Here is a 22,175-nt window from a genome sequence, read left to right on the forward strand (position 1 = left end):
TGTTGACACCAGCGGTGAGCAGCGACGCGGTGCGGGTCTTTTCTCGTCTACGCCCGCACGTAGACTCGAGAAGTTACTCGTGTCCTTGGATCCATCCATCCTTGTTGCCTCGAAAGCAGTTCATCGCGACGCAGGCAACACGCATACTTCCCTCGCCCATGCCCTCCGGGATACGCAGCGATGAACTATAACCCTCTCCATCTCCTGCCCCTCCCACCGACAGCCCTCGACCCCAAACCCATCCCGACATCCCTCACTCTCGATCCCTTTTCCGATGTCCTCTGGGTCGGCGCATCCTCCGGAATCGTCTCGGCACTATGTTCTCCTCTAACTCTTGCTAGGAATGTACACTTCCCCGCCCATGGATGCAAGATCGGAGGCGGAGGGTTTAGCGCGCAAGGCGTGAGTGCTGTGAGGGAGGTCAGGGTTACAGACAGAGATGTTTGGACTTTAACAGAAGGTGGTATCGGAGGACGGAAGAGAGGAGGAGCGCCCAAATGGATTGTCAGGTGCGCTTGACATTGGCGTGCATGACTATCGATTATCCACTAACTACCGCACAGTGATGTGACGCGCTCCCTCCGAACGATGTCTCCCAATCCCACCAACTCTCACGAACTCATCACTGGCGGTTCTGGCTCACTTCTTCTCGCCAACACTGCCCGAGGTGAAGTGGTGAGGAGCATAGAGAACTCCAGCCCTGTGGTCAAACTTGCCCCATTACATCGAACCGTCCTAGCCGCGGGCTTGTCTGGTCAAGTCACCGTGCTCGACCCTAGAACAGGCTTTAAAGCTGCGCAGAATATAAGTCCAGTACAGGCCCACACCGGCGGATTGAGTGGGGCGGATGTTCAAGGCAATATCGTCGCTACTTGGGGTTGGACACACATGTATGTATCATCAAGTCATCAAGGTCAATACTAACCGTCATTCTCAGGCAAGGGCATCCTCTACCCGATCCTCTGATTCGTCTGTATGACGTCCGAGCTCTACGACCTCTTCCTCCTATCTCCTTTTCATCCGGCCCGGCTTTCGTCTTGCTACATCCTTCTTCCTCCTCGCATATAGTTGTCTCTTCACAGCAAGGCATGCTTCAAACAATTGACATGTCGCTCGGTCCATCCGCTACCGTCTTTCAGCAACTTGATGTCAGCTCGTACATTACCTCCATGGCTCTTAGTTCTCGAGGGGACTACCTTGCATTTGGCGATGGGGATGGGCAATTGCACGTCTGGACCACGAATGAGACGGGGGAGAACGCAGCGGTTGATGAGAATGGGTCAATTGTCCTACCTCCTTTCAATGGGTACGATGGGGTTAAACCGGAATGGCCCGATCAAGTTGATCCTTTACCGACAATTGCATGGGAAGAAAGCACCCCCTTGAATCTTGTGGGAATGCCATACTATAATGAAGCACTACTTTCACAATTTCCATCGGAGTGCTATGCTACGTCCACTTCTCCCTTATTTAATCCTCCGGCCACCATCCCTCAGCCTGTCCTCTCGTCTATGAAGATGGTAGACTTTGTGGGGTACGCGCCGAATCCAAAAGAGCTGAGAGGTAAACGATACGTCTTACGTGCTGTTCCTGGTGCTGAAGGCCGAGCTAGAGGAAAGGGGAGGAGAGATAGCGGGCCCAGGTTCAGAAGCGAGAAGGATAAAAAGGGGACCTACAAAGACAAAGAGGAGATAGAGGAGGAGCTTAACGATGGGGAGGTCCCGAAATATTATAGAAAGGTGGAGATCAAATATTCCAAATTTGGAATCGAGGATTTTGACTTTGAGTGAGCTCCGGTCAACTACTTTCGAGGCAATACTGACGCGACACAGGTTCTATAACCGCACAAATTACTCTGGACTGGAAACAGATATTCTCAACTCGTACACCAACTCTCTCCTCCAAGCTCTTCACTACACACTTCCCCTACGAGCCATTGCTACTGCTCACATCTGTGTTGACTGTAAAAAGGAACATTGTCTCTTGTGTGAGGCGGGCTTCTTATTCAGAATGCTAGAAGACGCGAAAGGAAGGAATTGTCAGGCAAGCAACTTTTCAAGAGCTTTTAGCGCCACCAGCCAGGCCTACGCTCTAGGTTTAATGGACGAGAACACCAACAGCAAATCGACCGCACCATACGGTTCTCTCATACAGAATTTCAACCGATGGCTCCTATCTACGTTCAGTACTGAATCCATTGTCGACGGTGAAACCTTCCACCTTCGCCCTTTTCCTCAGAAGACTTCTGGACTGGATGGGTTATCAATGAATGATGGACCGTCTGCAATCGACCAGGTGCTAGGTGTCAAAATTAAAACCACCAATACTTGCAGACATTGCGGATTTGTTTCATCTAGAGACTCAACTTTGCATGTTGTTGACTTGGTATATCCGAAGAAAATGGTAAGTCTTTCTTAGCTTCCGCAGGATTGACGCTTAATCCTTGACAGAATCCTCGACTTTCGTTCTCGGATATCCTACGCTCCTCTCTCATTCGAGATTCGACCACCAAGGCCATCTGCTCCTCATGCAAAGCCTTTGCCCCTCTTGATTCTCGGCGTAGCCTCTCGCCTTCCTCTGGGCATCCGCTTCCTCCAGTGCTTTCAGTTAACGCGATGGTGACTAACTCTGACGTATATGGCTTCTGGAAAGACAAGAAAGACGTAAAGGAAAAAGATGGCGTGAGGAGGTTCTTACCGAAGAGGGTAACAATTAGAGAAGTAGGGAAGCTTGAGAATGGCCAGGAGGAAGGGGTCAAGTATTCCATTCGGGTGAGTGGAACATAAATGGACAAGATCTCGCTAAAACAAGTGTAGTCGATGGTGGTACAAATACAAGAATCACCAGACGCTGTAGCTCATCTTGTGTCTTTCGTCAAAAGTATGTGTCTTGCATTAGCTCAGTGTGACTTAACTGACTTGAAACAGTGCCATCAAAAGACGGCTCCTCGGCATGGATCATGTTCAATGATTTCCTCGTCCGACCAGTCTCGGAGGACGAAGTTCTTTCTTTCCCCGACCAATGGAAGGTGCCAGCTGTGATCATCCTCGAAAGGGAGAATGCGGAAGAGCTGCTGAATTTAGAAGTGTTGCCCAAGGAGCTTGACAGAGAGATATTATTCAAAGATGTGTCTATCGCTTGGTGAGCCGCTTTATCACCAAATGTAGAAAGAGTAAGCTAAATAGGTGTTCAGGAACCGCAAGCAAGACATGATTAAACACAAGATATTACAACGGGAGGAGATGCCAAAAAGAGGGACCCTCGTTGCTATCGACGCCGAATTTGTGGCTCTCCAGCAAGTACGCCAATCTCCTTGCGTGCTTGTAGTATCGCTAACAAGTGAGACAGGAAGAAATGGAGTTCCGATCGGACGGTACCAAGAATATTCTTCGACCGTCACATATGTCTTTGGCGCGGGTGTCAGTCTTGCGAGGAGAAGGGGAAATGGAAGGGAAGCCATTTATTGACGATTATATTCACACGAGTGAGGCTGTGGTGGACTATCTTACCGAATTCAGTGGTATCAAGGGTAAGTCCAACGTACTTGTAGCGACTGCTTGCCGCTCACGATCTGTAGCGGGGGATTTGGACCCGAACAACTCACCGCATACTCTTGTGCCTCTCAAGGTTGCCTACAAGAAGTTAAGATTGCGTGAGTATTCTTTCCTGATTGATGGAGGAAAAGCTGATCAATGCAGTGGTGGACCTTGGATGCATCTTTGTCGGCCACGGTTTATCGAAAGATTTTAGAACCATTAGTACGTGGCTCAAACCAGTTGCCCTGGCCTTTTTCTTTTTATTGCTGATCATCTTTAACTGGCAGACATCTTCGTCCCACCTGAACAAGTCATGGACACTGTCCTGATCTACACCTTGCCAGGAAGTCAGCGTAAACTCTCTCTTCGATTCCTTGCATGGTATCTCCTACATCAAGACATTCAAACAAACTCCCATGATTCTATCGAAGACGCACACTTCGCCCTGCTACTTTGCAAGTTATGGATGGATTACGCCTCGGAAAGTGAAGAAGCGTTTGAGATTGTGATGGAGGACATTTTTGCTGAAGGGAAAAAGTTGGCCTTCAAACCCCCAAGCAGTGCTGGAAACATGATGGCGGAACAGCAGTTATCGCCGGTTAGTTTTCCTCCATTATCGAATGGTGATCAGACGGTGGCTCGTGCAGTGGTTAAGTCAAGAATGGCTACCCCTCCGCCTCCTACGAAATTGGGGCTGCCGCAATGGGCATCTCAGAACAGCCCCAGTCCATTAAGACGGTAGTAATGATGATGCACGAGTTTATTATTGCCTCTCTTTTCTCTTTTGCTTTCGTATTATATCTGCTCCAGAGCACGACGGACAATGGATTGTCAACCTGCATGAGAACCTGCATTGTCTGTCACGACAATTGATTTCCACTATTACTATCTCCGAAGAGAATTTTATGGAAGCAATCTTATTATGCAAGGTACCGTCTTTTAGACTATACTTGAAGGTCATCAGGCCATTATTATACATGTCATTAAACAGCCACAAAAAAGAGACAAAAAATGGGTCACTGTGCAGACAGCTGATTATTAACAGTGACGCAGCATCTAACTGTGAACTGTACATACAGCTGCTGCATTTCCATTTGGAGAAGGAAGTGCAGTAGAAGCAGCCGCTTAATATGATGGACAGGACCCTTTGTGCAACTGATTATTTATTTACTCGTCTTTATTATGGTTTGCCGCTGAGAAGCGAGTCACGAAAGAACAACGAAGAACAAAGATCGTGGCCGCCATTTGCTTCCGTCGCATGCCACACGGGGCAAAACACCGCGGCATTTTGCGGTCTGTATGGGGAGGCGTTGAGGCCCGGTGGTTGTAGAGCTGGTCGAGGTAGGAAGGACGAAGGAAGGAAGGACGAAAGAAACAACGAAAGAAGCTCCAAGCACAACACCATCGTTCATACCACTCCAAGAGACAGCCGTGGAGAGAGCGGCGACGGCGACACAGCACACATAACGCGGCAGTCCTCAGGCATCGCCGCAGGCTCGACGAGGTGAGTAGATCAGGAGTGGCGGCGAGCGAGATGCGAAATGCTTGTCGATGCGACGACGGACGACCAGCAGCAGAGAGATGGGTAGAAGCTGATCCGAATTCAGTCCAATCTTATGTCCTCCAAGTCGCAGCAGCCACCCACCGGCCTCTCAAAGTCGGCAGCGAAAAAGCGCGCAAAGAAGGCAGCAAAGCAGTCTCAGAATCCTCAGCCACAGTCAGCACCACAGACGTCCTCTCAAACACCTGCCTCTGTTCCTCCTCTCCCCCCCGCCTCCGTCCCAGATCCCCTTGACCCCGCGTTCTTCAACTTCCCAGGTCCGGGCTCGTATCCCATTGACGTTCAATACGACGATACTGCATACTACGATCAAGTCGACGTGCCGCTCAACCAAGGCGACTTCCCTGGCTCCTATTCTATCGATTATAATCTTTCGCTTCAAAACGGCAGTCAGCTCGCCGGTTTGTCAGCTCCGTTCAACATCACCCACGACGATCTTATCTCCGCTGCCAACGAGCTTTACAAGAGGATGGCAGACCCGGAATTTGGATCAGACGATGCCTATTGGTCTTCATTGCCGCCGCATATCCGACAGTTCATCCGTGATGCCGTGCCGTTTACGGGTTCCATAAGTCAGAGCACGCCAGGTACTACTTCAAGCCAAAGGACAATGTACCAGATGGCACAGCAAATAGTACAAGCCGCTAGCCAAGGGATGGGCTTAGGCCACGGAATGAGTGCAAATCTCATGCCTGGGATAAATGCCAATGCCAGGTCGTTTCCCTCACCTCAGCAGACCATAGGAGAGGAATTCGGATTCCATCGTCATCCTGATACGAGAGAAGAAGAGTACGATGATGAAGAGGAGATCGAAGAGGACCAGGGGCATCCTGCGGCAAATGGTGATGCGCCCAAGAAGAAAAACAAGAAGAAGAAGAAGAAGGGAGCCAACGCAGCTTCTCTATCTGCCCCAGTAGAACCTCCCGCTCCCCTTCCTCCCCTTCCACCTCCTTCTACTCTTTCAAAGATTCCTCGTGCGCCCGCGCCTGTACCCCAACCTCAGCTTCCTACACATCAACCCCAACCTCTCTCTCAACAACCGCCCTCACTTAATCCTCTTCCGCCTCCCGCACCTGCTTCTGCGCCTACTCCTACGCCTCCCAGTTCCCGTGCAGCGGGCAAGCAGCCCATGGGAACCAACCCTCCTGCTAATCCCCCTGCTCGATCAGCTCGTGCCGCCGGCAAAGCACCCGCCAGTGCAGCCCCGCCACACAACGCACACGCAGGTCACAGCCACAACCATCCATCGACTGCCAAGCCTGCTCCCAAGGGCAAATCGCCTGCCACAGCGCCTCCTGCCAAGATATGGACCCAGTCTTCAGCTGAAGACCGAGAAAATATTAGGGTATTCTGGCTTGGATTGTCAGAAGCTGAGCGTCGGGATTTGTTACGTATAGAAAAAGATGCGGTGTTAAAAAAGATGAAGGAGCAGCATCGACATTCTTGTGGCTGTGCAGTTTGTGGCAGGAAAAAGGTTAACATCGAGATGGAGCTCGATCAGTTATACGAACAGTATTACGATGAGCTTCGTTCATACGCAGCCGAACAGCGAGTCGCCGCTAACGGTCTTCGTCCACCCCCAAGTGGTGCCGGCCCTTTCCCAGGAAGCGTTGAGGTGGACGCCAGTGGTACCGTTACCCAATATGATCATCGAGCGCCGGAACTGCATGATCATGATCCAGACGATCTTGATGGCGAGGAAAGCGAAGAGTATGATGACGATGACGATTATGCGGACGATGATGAATTGGACGATGATGATATCGGAACAGACGAGGCTGATGTAGGGGATGAGATTGATGAACCTCCTCCTCCACCGCCTATCACTCATCGTCAACAGCCTCGGCGGCCTCCTGTGAAAGCTCCTCCCCGGTCTGAAGGTGGCGATGATTTCCTATCTTTTGGATCTAACCTTGCGACAATCAAAGGTAAGTTCTGTCTCTTTTAAACTCTCTCGAGGGGGGCTTACGCTAAGTTTCATCTGGTGTTCTTTTTACCGCTTGTGCCCAGGAGGTATACTCACCATTGCGGATGATATGCTCAAGAACGATGGAACTAAATTCTTGGAAATGATGGAGCAACTGGCTATCCGGAGATCTGTAAGGGAAGAGCAAAATTTAAGGGATATGCAGGAAGAAACAGATGAGGAAGAGGAAGAGGAGGATGATGATGAGAGTCGGGAGTAAGTAATATTCATTGGTGTTTTCGATGACACGATACTAATTGGTATCACAGCGAGCCTATGACGGAGAAAGAGCGCGCAGAAGAAGGTAAACGAATGTTCCAGATTTTTGCCGCGCGAATGTTTGAACAGCGTGTACTGCAAGCTTATCGCGAGCGGGTCGCCAAGCAGCGCGAAGAACAGTTGCTTCGCGAACTGGAGGAAGAAGAGGATTCAAAGCGTGCTAAAGAAGAGAAGAAAGCCAAGGAGGCACAGAAAAAGAAGGACAAGAAGAAGTAAGTGTCTCTCTTGATGAGTTGTCGTTTGGCTTGCAAGTGCTGACGGTGTCAAACTTAGGGCGCAAAAGCAAAAAGCCGAGGAGGAACGCCTTGCTCGCGAAGCGGCCCTGGAAGAGGAAAAAAGGCAAGCCAAGCTCCGTAAAGAAGAAGCAGAGCGAGAGCGCATGCGAAGACAGGATGAAGAACGTGTTCGACGCGAAGCTGTGAAGCGCGCTGCTCAGGAAGAAGCACAACGCCAAGCGCTGGAACGTAAGAGAAGGCAACAGGAGGAGAAAGAAAGGGAAGAAGAGGCTGCAAAGAAAAAACGCGAACGCGAGGAGAAGGCCAAGAAAGAGCGAGAAGCGAGAGAGAATGAGCTGAAGGAGAAGGAGAGGAAAGAACGCGAAATTAAGGCTGCAAAGGAAAAAGCAGAAAAGGAAAGGATTGCGAAGGAGACGCTTGAAAAGGCTGAAAGGGATAGACTGGCGAAAGAAGCCAAGGAAAAGGCTGAGAAAATCCGTCAAGAGAGACTCGAGGCCTCGCGGATGGAAAAAGTCAGGAAAGAGGAGGCAGCCAGAAAAGAGCGAGAAGCGGTCGAGCAAGCAAAAATTATTGCTGCTCAACAAGCTCAACGGGAACGTGCTGCTAAAGCTGAAAAGAACACTGCCGACAAAGCAGCTGCTGAGCGGATTTCCGCTGCTCGGGTAATTCCTGTTGCTGCAACTGCGCCGGTTTTGGCGACTTTGGGCCTCAAGTCGCCCTCAAAGGGTTCTACTCCACAGTCCGCACCTCCTGTCCCTCAATTGTCGCCTGTTAAAGGAGCCGCTCGTCCGATCACCAATGCCACTCCAGGACGATCCATGCAGAAAACTCCCACGGCATATTATCCTCAGCCTGTTCCTCCTGTTGGTGTTGCCAGCTTCTCTAGGATGCCTTTGGCTCAAAGCTTCGGTCCTCCGGGCCTCCGGCCCGCTTATCCCACTGGGTCGCCTGCCTATTCCCCTCCTCGTGCAAATGGCTCTTCAATCTCGCCTAACCCGCCTTCAAGAGGATTCACCGATCCGAGCCCGCCAGGGTTTGACCACAATTTGCGCACAGCTCCCATCGGTGTGGGATTCCCTCCAGTCAAGCCCTCAGGTCGTATCCCTTCAATGGCGGATGACGCGTTTTCTCCTACAGCTCCCATCGGTGTGCCTGTGACTCGCAGTGTTTCCAGTGCAGGTGAAATGGGTTCTCTCATCTCTGGGTCGGTTACACCTGACGATTACCGCCCTACTCCGCCTGCACCCATCGCACCCCCTAATCTGGGCCCAATCGGACGTCCATCATTTTCAGATGGACAGACATCAGGACCGAACGTTCTCCGCTCCACATCACCTCCTCCGCCTGATCGAGTTCTAGGTTCAGCTGCTCTCGGAGCTGACGATGAAATTGTTCAACCCCAGCAACGTAGACCGACAACATCTTGGGACATGCCCACTGCCGCACCCGGGTCGGGTCGATGGTCCGCTTCCCCGTCCATATGGGGATCTGGAGATCCGACGCCCGCGCCAAGTTGGGGTGCGCCAGGAAGTATGCCAACAGTCGCAGAAAGGCCAGGTCCGCCACCCGGATTATCGCTTTCCCCCGGTGCGGGAGTGAATGTTCTTGGTCAGAGACAACCTTCATTCGGCGGGATAGGTTCGTCTTTTGGTGGTGTAGGCGCTGTAGGAAGTGTGATTGGTGGAGGAATGGGTGGCACAGCCGGTAGTGGTCTGGTCCAGGGACATGTGGGTGGTGGCGGATATTCGCAGGGACTTTTCTCTCCTCAGCATCAACAACAGCAGCAACTGCAGTTACAATTACAATTACAACAACAGCAGCAGCAGCAATAGCAGCAGCAGTAGCATCTTCTGTAGTCAGGTCATGACTCAGTATAGTGAGAAGTTTTGAGGGTTTTGGCGGCGTAGTCAGCAATCACTTCATATCATGCAGCCTTTATTTCCTCTTGTGACATTCCGGCGCTGTTCATTTTTCACTATGATACTATGACTAACGTGTAGATGTGAATGTTCTGTGGCATTTTCAACCAGTAACTACACTTAAGCAGGATTCAATCCATCGACTCAATTCATCAGATGTTTCTAAGTCATATGTGTAGTAGAATTTAATTGATTCGCTTATTCCGCGTCTAGTCTTGAGGAGGATACTCGTCAGGCGACACAACATATGCCGCTACGATGGTATGTCGCAGTAAGCATTCAATCTATGATAGCTGCAAAGTACAGGCTGCTCACCAGGGAAAAGACCTTCCTGCCCGTTGCATTTCCCTTGCCACCAATCAGGATCAATCTTTTCAATGTCTGTAATCTGATCACCCTCCTTGAAAGATAACTCGTTATCTTCGCTCGCGTCGTAACTAGCCATACATTAGTGCACAGCATTTTTCGTGGAAAGTCAGGACTTACTCGTACGCAGCAATCATCACGGTGTCTTTGGCGTAGGAAGAGGAGGCAGGAGGTGGAGGGGGTGGAGGTGGCGGGGGTGGAGATGGGGGCGAGGCATCAATTATAGTAGGTTCTGTCTCCAATTCGGCCTCGGGCTCAACTTGGTATTGGGGATTCGCGGCTGGAGCGCTGTCGTCCTCAATAAGTTCACAATAGTTGGCAGGGAAGAGGCCCGATTGACCATCAGCATTTGTCCCGGACCACCAACCTATACTGAGGTATGAGTACTCTAGAATGAAACCAGATATATGTCTCTCACCTTCGTCCAACTGCTCAATCTGAGTAATAATATCGTCTTCCCTCAGAGAAAGTTCATTCTAAAGGATAGTTAGTGACAATTGTTTCTCTGTATTGGCCTTTTGACTTTGAAACTCACGTCCTCAGCAGCCTGTACCAAGACGTCGTCAGCTGGATGTTGTAATGTTCTATGCCTAGAGCTCGAAACTTACATCATAGTCGTACAGGACCTTCGCTCTTTTACCTGCCGGAGAAGGCTCCGAAGCGGGCTCAATTGTCCTAGGTCGAGACGCCTCGGGAATGGGCGGAGGAGGGCCAGTAATAGGAGTTTCCACCAAAGTGAGATCCTGCTTGAGCCGCTCAAGCTCGTCAACTTGCTACAAAAGATATCAGACGTTTTCTCATGGGGCAACATAATGATAAAATGAAAACACACAGGGTCTGAAGAGTTGGCAGGTTGAGCAGGCGCGGCCGGAGGAGGAGGAGGGGGTGGAGGGGGAGGGGGAGGGGGAGGCTGTGCAGCAACAGGTGCGTCCGGCTCAATCTCCGTGACAGGTTCGGGTTTGAAGGGTACAGGAGGAGGGGGAGGCGGGGGAGCCCCCCAGTCATCGTCATCCGATTTTTCCTCGTCCGAGTCGGGAGAAGCAGCGCGAGGTGGTACCGAACTCCTAATCACAGAAGGCATAGCTGAGGCATCAGGAACTGGAGCTGCCGGTGCAGATGGGGGACTAATAGTGGCGGAAGCAGAAGGCGGGCTGGGGGCTGCAGCAGAAAGGTCGCTCGATGTCACAGGCATTGACGGCCTAGGTACAGGGGGCATAGCCCGGCTGCCAGTCGGGGCAGGAGATATCACTTTATCGTTGGACGCTGTTGTACAAGACTTAGCTTGATTGTATCCGAACTATGAGGGGAGGAACTTACCAGCGGCACTCTCCTTTTCCTCTTCCTCTCTCTGTTTCTTGGCTTCCGCCTGTCTCGCGGACCAAGTTAGCTTATTGCCACTGGGTTGAGGAAGGACGGGAGTGGACACATGGCCACCGGAGAATGCAGCCATCCTGTCCTTGATACTGGGGATCTTGACAGGAGACTCTTCGCTCCTTTCCTCTTGGATACCACCAGGATTCCATCGACCAGTGAGCTTGCCCGGCTGAAGTTTGATGGGCGTGTAGGCCGTGCCTACTGGTGTGATGCGGTCTTCGGCGACGGGCTTGGCAGGTTCAGAAGCTGAAATGGTAGAGGCGGAGGTCTTGGCAGGTCCGGAAGCTGCAGTGGTAGGGGAGGACTTCAGGCCACTGTTTATGGGTTTATCCTCACGGGTGGCTGGCAAACGAGAAGGCGCTACAGCATTAGCGGCTGGTGCGTGTTGAGGAGAAGGGGCACGAAAGGTCGACGTGGGAGTTGCGACAGCTGTGGGCTATTGGCCGTGAGGAGCTGGAGCGCGCGAATTGCTTTTGGACATACCTTGCCTTGAGATCCTCCAAGGCCTTGGCTCGGTCTGTAACTGGGAGCCGGCTTAACAGATGATGCGGCGTTGATACCGGGAGCAGCTGCTGCCGACGAGGAATATTTGGACCCCGACGACTCTTGGATACGCTTGTGGATGTGCGAAGGAGCAACATCAAGCTGCAAAAGGTGAGTCTTCATCCTCCGACAAGGTTTATACGATCTACCCACTTCAGAGCGGGCTTGAATCACTAGATGGGCGTCCTTGAGGAATTTGTTCTGTACTTGAGCGGACTGGGTGACTGGTGCAGCATAACGCGACGTTAGTTCTTCAGACTCCAGTCCAGGATCCAATATCACCCACAATAGAGACCCTTTTTGAACTCAGGAACGCCATCGCCACACCAGGAAATCAACACAAATTTGTCGAGTTTGCTCTGTGGTGTAGAATAAGGGCCATATCATACCAATCTGATTGTTCACTTACAGTGGGGTCTCTGATCCTGGCGAAGGCGTACTGGATGCTACATTGGGTGTTAGCCTTAGTACATTGCAGCCCCTATTCGATCCACTAACCGCCCATCCATGAACTCTTCCTCGAGGTCTTCCAGACCATTTCCGGTGGCTTGCAACTTGAGCTCATTGCCTGGCTGATTGAAGAGTACCCAGTCGTAGGCGGCGGAGCCCTGAATGAGGGCCTCGTAGGTTGGTTTGAGGTCAGGATCTGTGAATGAGACAGACATGCTGGACTGAGCTGGGAAAAGACAGAGGGGGACGGGGAAACACAGATACAGTGGACAACGGAAACGGACGATGAGAACGATTACTCGTACCTACGTGCGCGACCGAGTCGCCGCGGAGGGTAATGACGTAATCAACACAGCATAATAACACAGATGGCCGACTTGTATTATCTATTGTTTATTTATGGGGGGAACGCGGCACCTGGAATGACTACGCAACTGGACGGAGGTTGACTTTGATGACCATGTTCAGACAACTATTAATACGTACGGCACGTAAGTATATGGCAATAATGTAATCCTATGTATAGTGCTGATCGCCCCCTCGCCTAGCCATATAACTGAAACACACAGTGCCTCATTCGTCTTATATCTGGTCCACTCCCACTATATGTAACGAAAGAACGGCAATAAATAGAGATGGCAGCATACTGACAATCTGGAACGTGGAAATTCTTTCCGCTGAATCAAAGTTTGTGGCTATTTATTCGGCCTAACGAGAGCGCTAGCCCAGTCAAGGCGTAGTGTTGGCCGCTGTGTCGCATATTGGGTTCAACAAAGGACTCATGAAAGTCTCCAAACTTCAATTCCTTCCACCATAACAAGCTTTCCTCCTCCGCATATACCTTTCTCAAGACTTACGGCACCTGCAACGGTCATTTCTCACACGCACAAGATATCCAGGAAGAGTAGATCCTTCTTGACAACGCCTCCTGAGAAGAGATCTGCAGCCTTCGCTCAGCCAAGTATGCTGTGCCGCTCAGCCTTGAAGCCAGAAGATGTTCCCTAGCGACCTTGCCCGCACCTTATGGTGGGTCTTCGCTGCTGTCACACCACGTTATCGCTCCGATCGCCAGAGTCACAGCCAACCACGCGGCCGATAAAGTCGTTTACAAAACCCTCCAACATCCCCCGAGATCCAGGAGGCAGACAGTTACTGTCTATTTCGCACCCAGCGTGAATGGTGTGGGAAAATACGGGAAAACCAAAGAGAGGGACTCCTCGAAAGAGTGGAGGTTGATGAACGGAAATTCATGGTCGAAAACTGTGATATTCTTAGGCGCAAGAAAATAATATCTTACCAACCACCAGGTAAGGTTGAAGGAAAGAAGCTCATACGCGAAGATGTCTCTGGCGCTGCAAAAGATCAAAGCGCTGCAGAAGTTCGTTGGAAGTTTGCCATTGGGAGTGAAGAGAAGACCTCGAGCCGGCAGATTTCGTTTTTAATGGTTCTTACATTAAGTTCTCCTTTTTAATGACCCTTAAATATTCTTAAAAATGAAACATATTAATCTGAACATGCAGCTGTAAAAAGCTTAAAAGGTCATAACCGTAATTAAATTCCCTATTTCCCTATTTAATTCCATAATTATGTGTGCCTGGCACTGTACCTACCGTTCCCTTAAACTGTATACCTAACAGAAAACGTCTTTTTCCTTCTCCGTTTCTTTATCACACTAATAACAAAATAAATTGCCAAGGTCTTACATTTGTCTCGCAAACAGTACTAACTACAATTTACAATGCAAATGCAAGCACCACGCACCAAGCGCCAAGCATGGAGTGCAAATGCGCCGTGCACAGAGGGTGCGAAGCTATATGGAGAATAGAATGTAGTAGAGCATCGAGGTATTTCAGTACACTGTCATATAGAGTATGTACAGAATACGGTTAGGTAGTAGAAGAAGGGAGAAATGAGGCGGAGGGAGGGCAAAAAAGAGAAGAACGGCAATCGAAAAATGGACGTACTCAGGATTACTCAACAAGATCATGATCAGCCATCCCATAAGAAAGCAGAAAGCAGAGGCAAAACCACAGAACAAGCATGCATAGATATTGGAGTACAACCGTATGCATTGACTACAGGACTTTGAGATTATGCAATGCATCGAGTACTGCGGACATCTATTATCCGATCATTTGTTTTTCATTTGATTAGGGTAAAATACCTGGAATGTCTCCGGTGGTATGAGGTATGGTCGATTCGATGGTTCAACCCGTAGTCCCTGAACCCTCTAATAATAAAATGTACTCGGCTCTCGGCTACAATACTGGACGCTCGGCACTCGGAGCTCGGCCATTTATTCTTTATTTCCCTATCGATGAAAGGCTATAGTCGATTATCGACTATCAATGTCCCTAAACAGGAACAACATCACAATTACTATCTGACTTTATGACTGGTGACTAACTATTACTGATTGATTGCTGACTGCTGGAAACTGAAAACTCAGACAGCAGGACAGAGCTATCACTGATCATTAATGAATGTTGAAAACAAAGGGGTGAATCGATATTCGACGCAAACAATCTTATATCTTACATGATATATCAGAATCAGAAGATACTATCTAACATCCAGCCCATGGCGGGCAGGAAGAAGAGAACGGAGGGCGATGACGGTAATCGCTAGTTGTGCCAATATGTTATGCACTGTATATTGTGTAGCGTGTAACGCATAGTCGATTATTGCATATCGCATCCTTATTATGTACATGGTACATGACACCCGACGTATCTAACTGGTAGCTGCTGGTAACTGGTAACTGGGAATGAGCTAACCAGACTCCAGGATTATGATGATATCGATCAAGAATGAGACAATCAGAAATTAAAAACAAAAATAAGAATGGTGGTGACGCATGGCCCAGTACTTACCTGAATAAAAGGGCAGAAGATTATTGTCTATGGTGTATAATACATGAGACACAGGGCTGGTTTTCAAAACATTGCGCGTGGGATGCGTCCTTTCTTCATTTATCTTGTCCTTCCCGGTGTTGATCGTTTAGCTTTCAAGTCTCAAATGAACGAACAGAGATCAGACGCCAAGAGTCATCAATCAACTATCACTTCTAACTTTAAGTCTCCTTATCTCTATACTTCACAATGATGGTGAAGAATCTGGAAAGCACAAATTAAAACACTCGGACAACTAGGTTCCATCGATTACCTCTCCAAGCATGTCGCTTGATCAGGGATTCAAGAAGGAAGGTTCCATTTGACACACAAATGTACTTTTAGCAGGATAATCGCTTGAGAAGGAGTCAAGATCGGGTGTCTTGGATCGAGGACGCCTTTGTCTCAGAAGATATAAGAAGGGGGGGTGGGTTGCCTTTTCCTTCTCTTCTTCATCCACATCAGTATTTGCTTCTCATTCCACAGTTCGTAGGTTCTTAGTTTTTTCCTCTCTCTTCGTAGATAGTATCAGTAGTTGAGCTTTTACCAACCTCTACATTCGTTCTTTTCATCGACTCACCTACTTTCACGACAACAACAACGCAAACAATACCCGCCATGTTCTCGTCCACTATTGCGACTTTGCTTTTTGGCACCCTGTTCTCCCTTCCAGTTATTTTCGCCGACACTCCTTACCTTGGTTGTGTCCTTACTACTGCTGCCAACGGTGCTGCAAGCGTAAGCAGTAGACAGAGCGACAGTGCCACTTGTGTCGTAAGCATCTGTTTCAATTTCCTCGGGTAGAATAGGCAACTGATCTGCTGTTTCATTAAGTCTTCCTGCGGTAACAGCAACTACCCTTATGCCTTCTGGGTTGGTGCAATCGTCCTCGGCAACAACTGCTATTGTGTTTCCGAGGCCAATTACATCAGTGCCGCCAACTATGTCGTACCAACTGGCTCCTCTACCGCATGCGTCGCCATCGTCCAGGCTGCCGTAAGTCTGTGCTGCATCACTCCTGCTTTTATTCAGTGACTCATCTGTGAAAACAGAGTTATGCTACTTCATCCACTTTCTCTTACGAAAACTGCTACGCTCCCTCTGGTCTTGTGTCGGGTGTGATCAACACTGTCACCGGCGTCCTCGGTACCACTGTCTCTTCTCCTCGAGCTTGCTTTGAGCTCTGCGCCGGCACTTCGGACGCTTACTTCACTCCTTACCTCTTGGGTGGTAACACCCTCTCTCCTCGATACGGATGCTCTTGCGGTGACGAAACTGTTGTTTCTGGCTCTCCTTCCTACTGCGGTCTCGGTTCTTTCTACGCTTACAGTCACCCTGCCGCGGCGGCTGCTAGTTCTCTTCCCCGAAGGAAGCGTGCCATCGAAAGGATTCAAGCCCAGAAGAGGTCCGAGATGATCAGGGAGAGGCAATGGGACTGCCCTACTGGCATGAGCGCCTGTAACGTCGATGGCGTAACCAACTCCTGGGAGGTAAGTCCTTTTTTCGACGGCATGACTTGTTGGACAATTGACTGAGCATCACCTACCTTTAGTGTGTTGACCCTACTTCCGATATCGAATCATGTGGCGGATGCACTTACGGCGAGTACAGCGCCAGCGGCAACGCCTCTGAATCTACCGGTGTTGAGTACGTTTAGTTTTCTCCTGCTTGTTTCATGACAGCATCTAATAACGAAATTAGCTGTACTGCACTCCCCGGTGTACTCCGAGGCTCCGTCACCTGTTCCGGTAGTCGATGTGAAGCCTTTGCTTGCAAGCGCGGATGGACCCTTCGAAACGGCGAGTGCACCAAGTCTGTCACTCTCCAGCTGTAAAATTTATATCGACGAATAAATGATGCGGCAAAAATCTGTATCCCTTACTTATAATCGCGGACATTATTATCAGAGACTTCTTATCTCGTATAATTTTTCAGGCATCTTTAGTCTCAGCTTAATTTACCCGTTTGTACTATACCAATACCCATGCGCAACCTTTGTAGATTGCGAATGAAAACGTTTGGATATCTTACGCCCTATAATCCGGAGTTGAAATTAATGGGCGATGGAAGATGACTCAATGCTTACCATTCTAACTATAACACACATTGTTCTGAAGCAACGCAAGAATGGTTTAATGAGGCCTTAGTCGACCCTGAAAACGCATGCAGTTCATCGTTATCTTTGTCGCACATCAGAAAGAATATTCATTCATAGGACGATATAGCACATAAGTGGTCATTAGGCACGTTAATAAGACAAAAGAGTGGTAGGGCCAGAAAGCCGACGACTATTATGCCGTCGATGCAGATGCTTGTTGGGCTTTGGCGGAAGACTCTTTGAGAGCAAGGAGCTGTTTCGACCGGAAAGTTTCATAGTGCACCTGTGCAGTGGTTTCAATGAGATCTTGCAGGTGAGTTCTGCAATATAATATCAGTTCTGTCGCGAATCAACAATCCTGGCGAAAATGACTTACCTCGTAAGGAAGTTTCGCAAGTAAACAAACTCGCAATGTCTTTCATCCTCGACGTTGATAACCCCCCACCTGTTCTTCCTTCCACGCACGGGTTTGCCATCAATGATGACACTTCGTTCAGAGCCAACGACGGCGAATGGAAGCATTTCCTAAAAGAGTATCATATTAGTTATATCAATGCTAGTTACAGAAACCACTTTACCCTAACACGCTCGTTGAGTTGAAGCTCCTCCTCGTCGAGTTCGTCAGAGTCAAAGGGAAACATTCTGATTTGATTGTGATGCATTTCGGCCAAGATCTAATACGGCGTTAGTAGTTGTCCACCGGTTGAGAGGAACAAGCTTGACATACCCGCTGTTTGAAAAGGGTTCGTTCCTCCAGAGTCAGGGAGTCGGATTTTGCAATGACTGGCACTACATTGACTACTTCGGTAAGTTTTTTGAGGACCACAATGTCAATCTTATTTTATGTCAGTCCCAGACTTTTTCAGTATTTTAAATCGTGCTTGGCTTACAGGTTTCAAAGTGTGGCCCGTGGGGTTGATGAAGAAAAGACAGCAGTGGATACGAGTATCAGGAATGAAGCGGTCTCGCATGGCTGTGAGTTCTTTACGCAAATAAGCGGAGTGCTGGTCTTTTATCTATTTTGTTTTGACGAAAATTAGTTGACAGGTCAATCAGTTATCAACTAGGAGGGGGAACGCACATATTTGATGATTGGATCCCAGCAGCCTTCGTTGTTAACATTGTCCCCATATCCGGGAGTGTCTATGATGTTCAACTTCAGTCGCACCCCATTCTCCACGATCACTAACAACAGGCCATGACATGAGCTACAATCACGCAGAAAGACTAACAGAGTGTACAAAAACGTACCGTGGGACTGAGCAGCGATTTCTGTCGTCTGACGGGGCACAATGTCTGGTTCAAACCTTCCTTTGGACTCGATGAGGTGAGAGGCAAAAAGTGTGTTGATGAGGGTGGACTTTCCGAGGCCAGTTTGCCCTACATGCGCCATCGGTCTGCGTCAGTCGCCGCAGTGTTACACCAAACACGACAGGCAGCAGCAGAACCCACCGACTACCATCACATTGAACTGGAAGCCACGCTTCAGGAGTTTATGTTCGATCTGCCGAGTGATAGCTAACAGATGGTGTTTGTCCAAGCGTTGCGCACAGTGTCAGCCTGGGTGTTCTGCGAGCCACTGGAACGAGGGGACACGCACAATCGAAACCGACATAAGAAGCGGCCGCGATCCCTTCGGGAGGTGAGGATACTAGAGAAGTCATTGTGTGTGTGGCGGTGGATGGAAGGGTGGCAAATGGTTAGCGCAGGATTGCGTGTGTTTTGTGGGAGAGGAGGAAGGATGGAGGACGGGAGGACGCGCGACCTGAGCAAGGACCGCGACAGAGTATTGGCCTGTTGGATGCGGGCACGGACCGCGGGCGGTGACCACCGGGGGCAGTGGCGGAACCAATTTTTTTGGAGGAGTGACATGAATATCTCGGATTATCTTGTTTGTGGAGAAAAGCAAAAAACAGATACTTGTAATAATGGGTGAATATGGATGTGCGGTCCTGCCCGCTCCCGTCTCGCACCACAACACCGGCGGCACCACAACAACAACAACAACAAACACGCACCGTACGGCACCACTGTCCACCCAGCGACAACCATGGCAGCCCCTCCTCCAGAGGTCTATCTTGCAGAGGGATTCGACCCGAGCACCCTCAGAGTGAGTCCCTCCCCCAGTTAGTAGACCCGCTGACCCATCGTCCCGCAGGTGCCGCAGCTTCGGCGAGTCCCGTCTCCTGTATGCTCATCACACTCCACCCTAACTGTTCATCACCTGCAGATCTGTCTTACTCGCCCATGGCAAGGGCTACCCTTCCCGCTTCACCAAGGCCGAACTCGTTCAAGAATTCATTACCCATATCACCAGCCAGGCACCCGTACGTTGACTATCTCTTAGCCACCTCACCCGGTGTCTGCTGATCTTTTTAAACTATGTAGGATCTTCGTTCAGCTGCGGCAAACGTGCAGCCGTCAAATAAAGGCATTATATCTGTCTCAGACAACGGTGACGAGACGCCTGCGGTTCCAATCAAACGACCCCGCAAATCGCGACGAGTCGCCGCGGAGCCGGTGTCGGCGCAGGCAGATGAAGCGGAACCTGGAATGGTTATCGAAGTGGAGCCTGACCGTCCTGAGCCTCCAATCAAGAAGATGCGCCCTAAAGCAAAAAATGTTGTAGTTGAGCTTGAGCAGTCTCCGGCGAAGAGAAAATCGAGGATGGGGAAACAACCGATTATTCAGGTCGAAAATGCTGATCGGGAAACAGAAGCAGAGCTCAAAGTTGGACCCACAATTGAACTGCCGACTTCCGTATGTCCTTACCATTTAAATTTTGTCATTTACTTAATGGTGTTCTAGTCCCGCCGAACAACCGGTGGCCGTGCCTCTGGGACCCCAGGCCCATCCGCCTTTGCGACTGAAGCCCCATCGTCATCTTTAGGAACAGAGAAATTTCGCACTCCTAATGCGGCTCGTACTACTTCCCAACCTCACAGTACCAGGAAAAGTGAGTCAACGGCCAAGAGTATGGATCACGTTCAGAAAGAAAGTGAAAAGGAAGATGAGATGTGGCAAATCAGCAAAGCCAGAGCGTCAAGGAGGTCTGATGGGGAACAGTCTAGCTTTTCAGACTTCAATCCCTTTCAGAGTGGGAGTGAGGAGGCCGCCGAACGTGAAAGGCGCCGTAGAAAGGTGCGTTTTTTGTGTTTTCTTCTTCCTCGACCCACCCTTAAAAGGGACAGAAACTAAAATTCTGCAGTCCTCCATCGGTCTCGGATCATCCAACAAATTAAAGACCACAAAACCTCGATCATCCGAACCAGTCCCAGCTTATGTCACGACGCCGCCTGGGATTCTTCGCCGAGTAGGTCCTAGCAGGGACAACATCCGCACCCCTCTTTCCGACGTCAAACGTGCCATGCACTCTGGCTCAGATTTAGACGCTGCGGTGGCGTATAACCAAGAAGTTCAGGAGAAACTCAACCGGATCTCGGCCAGCCATACTCGTGATGGAAGAGACGAGACTGAAGTCACCATACACTCTTCCATCAGCTCCTTCCACGGTCCAAAGTCTCTTGCTAAACGCGTCAATGACCAAATCAATCAAACTGTCCCTGCTCCTCGAGCAACTCTGCCGCTCTCCGTGCTTTTCCTTCTCCTCCTCACCTTCATATCCAACTTCCAGAAGCAATCTTCATCTATAGGCTTCTGCGACACTGGCTTGAATACCAATGAGATAGCTCTTCATCGTCAAGCATCTCGCTCAGAAGCCGAAGCGTGTCTGCTAGATAAAGCCAAACTCGACATGGTAGATAAGGACGCAGCCACGAAAATCGTGTGCGACACTACAAACTTACCGCTTATTCCTTTCTTGCCCGTTCCTACAGGCTGCACAGCGTGCCCTGCTCACGCTCAATGCTCACATGGTGAAATCGTCTCATGTGCTCCAGAATACAAACTTGTGACACACCCCATGTCCTTTCTCTCGCCTTTAGCAAACGGCTTTCCTGGCATTGGTCCTCGCCCTTTCCCGCCTGCCTGCAGGCCTGATACTGCGAAAAAACGCCTGATCGGGGCGCTTGCAAAAGCCGTGGAGAAGAGTCTTGCTCAGCATAGGGGCGATATCATCTGTCAAAGTTTGAGTCTCGATCAAGGCGAAGTGGAAAGATATGGTGTGGATGAGGAGGAACTGAGAGAAAGGTTTAGCGGACAGAAAAACTCCAAGTTGGCGCGCGAGGCGTTTGACGAGCTATTCTCTGCGGCCATCAAAGACCTGGTAGAGCATGAGGATCTGGTTGTATTCATCGATGTTGAGTGAGTCGTCTTACGCACTGTTTCAGGGAAGCATTTTGACAGCGTGTGACGTAGGAATGACAAGACCAGCTATGCTGCCGCTAGGACAGAGCTCACCCTAGCCTGTCGGGCAAAACTCGAAGCGACAGATCTGCTACACAGATGGAAGAGCCAGCTCGGTTGTAAGTCCCCCCTCCCCCTTTTTTTCCCTCTTTCAATCATAAAATGAAAGCGGCGCAATTTAATCCTACTCCATAGCTACTGCTGCCGTCCTCCTAGCGATTGCCTATATTCGCTCTGAAGTAAACCGCAGGAAGCAAGAAAAATACCGTGCCGAGGAACTGGTACAAGTCGCCTTGAAACGCTTGCAAGATCAGGAACAATTACATTACACTGACCCCGTGACTAACCCTCAACCTTTCATCCCGCGCGATCAACTACGCGACCTCGTTATGCCCCATACGGGTTCGACTGCTTCTCGCCTGAGGCTGTGGGCAAGAGTACTCGATATGGTGGAACGCAATGCGAATGTTGCAGTCAGGGATCAGGAGTTGAAGGGCGAAATCTGGAAGACTTGGGAATGGGCTGGGGTCGGAGAGAGACATGTTACTTGGGAGCAATGATGACACGTTTTATGGTTTGTTATTAATCTGTCTTGGGCTTCTTTATGCAGTTTTCAAATTTCCCTTGCATTCCTTATTTGTGGGTCATGCC

General features: G+C 49.7%; 6 protein-coding genes across 6 annotated transcripts; 4 read left to right on the forward strand and 2 right to left on the reverse strand.

Annotated features, from left to right (window-relative positions):
- Positions 1-180: 180 nt before the first annotated feature.
- On the forward strand, positions 181-4,278 carry CNBD1450 (hypothetical protein; the record flags this gene model as incomplete). Its single annotated transcript, XM_771004.1, has 12 exons — positions 181-509; positions 564-890; positions 938-1,786; positions 1,833-2,403; positions 2,451-2,771; positions 2,817-2,880; positions 2,928-3,141; positions 3,194-3,299; positions 3,349-3,529; positions 3,578-3,652; positions 3,699-3,758; positions 3,824-4,278. The coding sequence occupies 12 exons, from the start codon at positions 181-183 to the stop codon at positions 4,276-4,278; spliced, it is 3,552 nt and encodes a 1,183-aa protein (XP_776097.1).
- Positions 4,279-5,152: 874 nt separating this feature from the next.
- On the forward strand, positions 5,153-9,410 carry CNBD1460 (hypothetical protein; the record flags this gene model as incomplete). Its single annotated transcript, XM_771005.1, has 4 exons — positions 5,153-7,025; positions 7,108-7,279; positions 7,333-7,554; positions 7,616-9,410. The coding sequence occupies 4 exons, from the start codon at positions 5,153-5,155 to the stop codon at positions 9,408-9,410; spliced, it is 4,062 nt and encodes a 1,353-aa protein (XP_776098.1).
- A 296-nt stretch (positions 9,411-9,706) lies between these two features.
- On the reverse strand, positions 9,707-12,445 carry CNBD1470 (hypothetical protein; the record flags this gene model as incomplete). Its single annotated transcript, XM_771006.1, has 13 exons — positions 9,707-9,750; positions 9,813-9,934; positions 9,984-10,230; positions 10,282-10,339; positions 10,399-10,410; positions 10,472-10,636; positions 10,696-11,126; positions 11,181-11,673; positions 11,721-11,882; positions 11,934-12,004; positions 12,067-12,139; positions 12,190-12,226; positions 12,279-12,445. 13 exons carry the CDS (start codon positions 12,443-12,445, stop codon positions 9,707-9,709), a joined length of 2,082 nt encoding a protein of 693 aa, XP_776099.1.
- Positions 12,446-15,739: 3,294 nt separating this feature from the next.
- On the forward strand, positions 15,740-16,955 carry CNBD1480 (hypothetical protein; the record flags this gene model as incomplete). The annotated part of the gene is made up of 5 exons (XM_771007.1): positions 15,740-15,895; positions 15,956-16,117; positions 16,174-16,611; positions 16,674-16,768; positions 16,823-16,955. 5 exons carry the CDS (start codon positions 15,740-15,742, stop codon positions 16,953-16,955), a joined length of 984 nt encoding a protein of 327 aa, XP_776100.1.
- Positions 16,956-17,412: 457 nt separating this feature from the next.
- CNBD1490 (hypothetical protein) lies at positions 17,413-18,883 on the reverse strand (the record flags this gene model as incomplete). The annotated part of the gene is made up of 9 exons (XM_771008.1): positions 17,413-17,539; positions 17,596-17,744; positions 17,798-17,893; positions 17,947-18,054; positions 18,110-18,235; positions 18,301-18,404; positions 18,471-18,599; positions 18,672-18,737; positions 18,820-18,883. The coding sequence occupies 9 exons, from the start codon at positions 18,881-18,883 to the stop codon at positions 17,413-17,415; spliced, it is 969 nt and encodes a 322-aa protein (XP_776101.1).
- A 386-nt stretch (positions 18,884-19,269) lies between these two features.
- CNBD1500 (hypothetical protein) lies at positions 19,270-22,084 on the forward strand (the record flags this gene model as incomplete). Its single annotated transcript, XM_771009.1, has 8 exons — positions 19,270-19,329; positions 19,378-19,391; positions 19,450-19,546; positions 19,608-19,979; positions 20,028-20,360; positions 20,428-21,482; positions 21,537-21,643; positions 21,720-22,084. The coding sequence occupies 8 exons, from the start codon at positions 19,270-19,272 to the stop codon at positions 22,082-22,084; spliced, it is 2,403 nt and encodes an 800-aa protein (XP_776102.1).
- Positions 22,085-22,175: the final 91 nt, after the last annotated feature.

Source organism: Cryptococcus neoformans, chromosome 4, assembly GCF_000149385.1.
Source record: "Cryptococcus neoformans var. neoformans B-3501A chromosome 4, whole genome shotgun sequence".
Classification (NCBI taxonomy): domain Eukaryota; kingdom Fungi; phylum Basidiomycota; class Tremellomycetes; order Tremellales; family Cryptococcaceae; genus Cryptococcus; species Cryptococcus deneoformans.